General features: G+C 39.2%; 1 protein-coding gene across 1 annotated transcript in view; it reads left to right on the top strand.

Moving 5' to 3' along the window:
• Window positions 1–2,500, top strand: part of LOC138013556 (uncharacterized) — an 11,042-nt gene that overhangs the window by 5,340 nt on the left and 3,202 nt on the right. Inside the window, exon 3 of the mRNA XM_068860660.1 lies at window positions 1,398–1,677. Within this exon, the coding sequence (XP_068716761.1) occupies window positions 1,398–1,677 (280 nt within the window). The remainder of the gene's footprint in view (window positions 1–1,397; window positions 1,678–2,500) is intronic.

Here is a 2,500-nt window from a genome sequence, read left to right as displayed (position 1 = left end):
CTACCGAATAGAGTTTGAGACCATTGTGCTAGTAAAATAAAAGTGCATAATGGGCTCAACCCTTTGTTGAATTATGCCAGAAATTATGCCCAAGTTCCTGAAAATTATGCTACTAGATTCCTAATTTCTTCACAGAATGACACCCTCCCGGTGCACATATCAGCGATTCATAAGTTATAGCATTCTAAAGCGTGATTCTCAAATATCCTTCAACTGTTTGATTTGTTTCTTCTCTGACTCAGACGACTCTAGAATGGCAACACGGAAAGAGATAGGGTCTACTGCTAGGCAACTAGGCAAATGGGAAAGCAAAATGCTTCCGGTAGTTTCCAGTCCCAAATAAAACTGAATAATGTAATAGGCTATTTTCATGATGGCGTCATTTTACTACCGAGACCAGAGTGCTTTGCTAAAATGCTTTCGTATGGAGATTTTTTGACTCTCCAGTGAATAACGAGACAGTTGGTGAAATTTGACAACAGAAGCCATTTAATGCATTCTGGTCTTCGTAGTACAATTACGTTATCATGCAAATGGCCTATTGATTTGCTACTATTCTAAAAGTCAATTAAATGCAAGAATAAAATTGTTTTAGCTTAAAAAAGTCTTTACACAGTACAAAGCACAAATTATACTTTCCTAGAGCTGTTTTTATTTTTTTCATATATATATTTTTTTTTTTTGGAAAATTATGCTGGTTTGCCTAGGCTATGCCAAAGATCATTCTAGCACACCGGGCTTACCCCTACCATGGAATCTATACAATGTCTTCATTTTTTTTCTTCTGATTTTCTAAATCCAGTTAGATAGTTGCATTTTTACCTTTGGTAAAGTGACTTATTTAGATATAACCTTTGTTGTGTCTGGCCTCATTTTTTTTTTACGAGACTAACATAGAAGAATCCTCTCCACTCTCCATCGATCAGAATTCTGGAATTGGCATCTTCTGGAAGATAGTTGGTGGCCGTGCGCAAACCCACACTGCGTTGTTCGCTTACGCCTAAAGTGCTCAGAAGACAAACAAATGTTGAGACTTGTGGACCAAAAAGCTTGTCATTATATTAAACAATGCCAACAACACGCAACAATTCGCAACACGGTGTACAAACACACTGCATCCAACCTTAAGTGTTGGGTCAACAGAGACAGGGGCGAATTCAAGTGAGACCAACGCTATTGTGTGCATATGATGGATGGTGTTGCATAAGAAGTTCCTGATGCTGTGGATCAGGGAAGGTTCTTTATCCATCATATGCACACAGTAGCGTTGGCCTCACTTCGATTCCCTGCATACACATACACACGCTGCTTAGGACAACATTCCTTTACAGAGACAGAAGGGTTTGCAAAGGGCTTAATTTAAGTCAGAACTCATTGTTTTCCTCAATTGTTTACAGGAATCGAGAGAACATTGAAAGCGAACTTTTCAAAGCATTGGCTAAGCGGGTTGATGGTTGTTGCCGACCGACATGTCCAACAAATGAAGAAGATATGCCGCCTTGTGGTTACTGTATCAGTAACAACCTCTGTAAGAGTGATCAAAAGGGGATTTTTGTAGAGGTGCGGTATTTCCAGTTACTGGCAGTCGACGTGCATGACGATGTCAAGAGTCGATACTTGCGACAGGTTATAGAAGCGGCAGAGGAAGAACGAGCGCAGTTTGAATTGAGAGAGAAGGTAACGTCTTTGTTCAGAATAGAATAGGATAGAGTAGAATAGGCCATATATAATTCCTGTTCTCACAGTCGATTTGGCTAGTACGCAGTGGAGGCTTACGCAGGAAAAGAGATATTTGCATCTACAAAAATTCCCCCGCATTAGCCACCCATTCCACGCTCCTTCTAGTCCATCTGTGAGAATGCGAACATGCTCTTGTCATGGCACTGTATCATAAAACAATCCTCTTGGAGAAATGGTTCAACCTTCAGTGAAAGAATTGCGCTTCCCCTACGAGATCGAGTTGACATAATATTTTAAATTTTTTTCAGTTTTGATAACAATCAAGGTGTTAAAGAGATTCAAAGCAGCTCTTAACATTTATTCTCTTTCCCTGTGCATTGCATTTTGGCCTTGCTGATCATTATCCGTAACGTTTCACCCTATCACTGAAAAATTATTGCAATTCGATTGGTTGAGGTCATCACTGAGTAATACAAACATGTGAAAATCACAAATAAATCGATTGAATCATACGATTCCAGTTAAGGCAAAAGCAAACATTAGTATTTTTTTAACGGTGAATATAAGAATTTAGTGTTATATTCACGGCGCTATTAAACAGGTGAATATAACATTTTGGAGGTGCGGCTGCTAAGCCAATCAAGCACTTTTCGTGCACAAACGTGGAGGCCGGAAAACAGCGGGTTAAACCTGGATTTACTTCGGCTATCTGAAAACCTATCTTTGCTCTGCTGAAGTTGTAAATATTCGCATTTACACTTGTCTTGATATATTGGTTGTTCAGAGCTTAAAAGCACGATGTGAATGGATATTTTCATGT

This window comes from Montipora capricornis, chromosome 8 (assembly GCF_036669925.1).
Source record: "Montipora capricornis isolate CH-2021 chromosome 8, ASM3666992v2, whole genome shotgun sequence".
Lineage (NCBI taxonomy): Eukaryota > Metazoa > Cnidaria > Anthozoa > Scleractinia > Acroporidae > Montipora > Montipora capricornis.
Note: the sequence above shows the minus strand (reverse complement) of the source record. Positions and strands in the feature narration are given on the sequence as shown.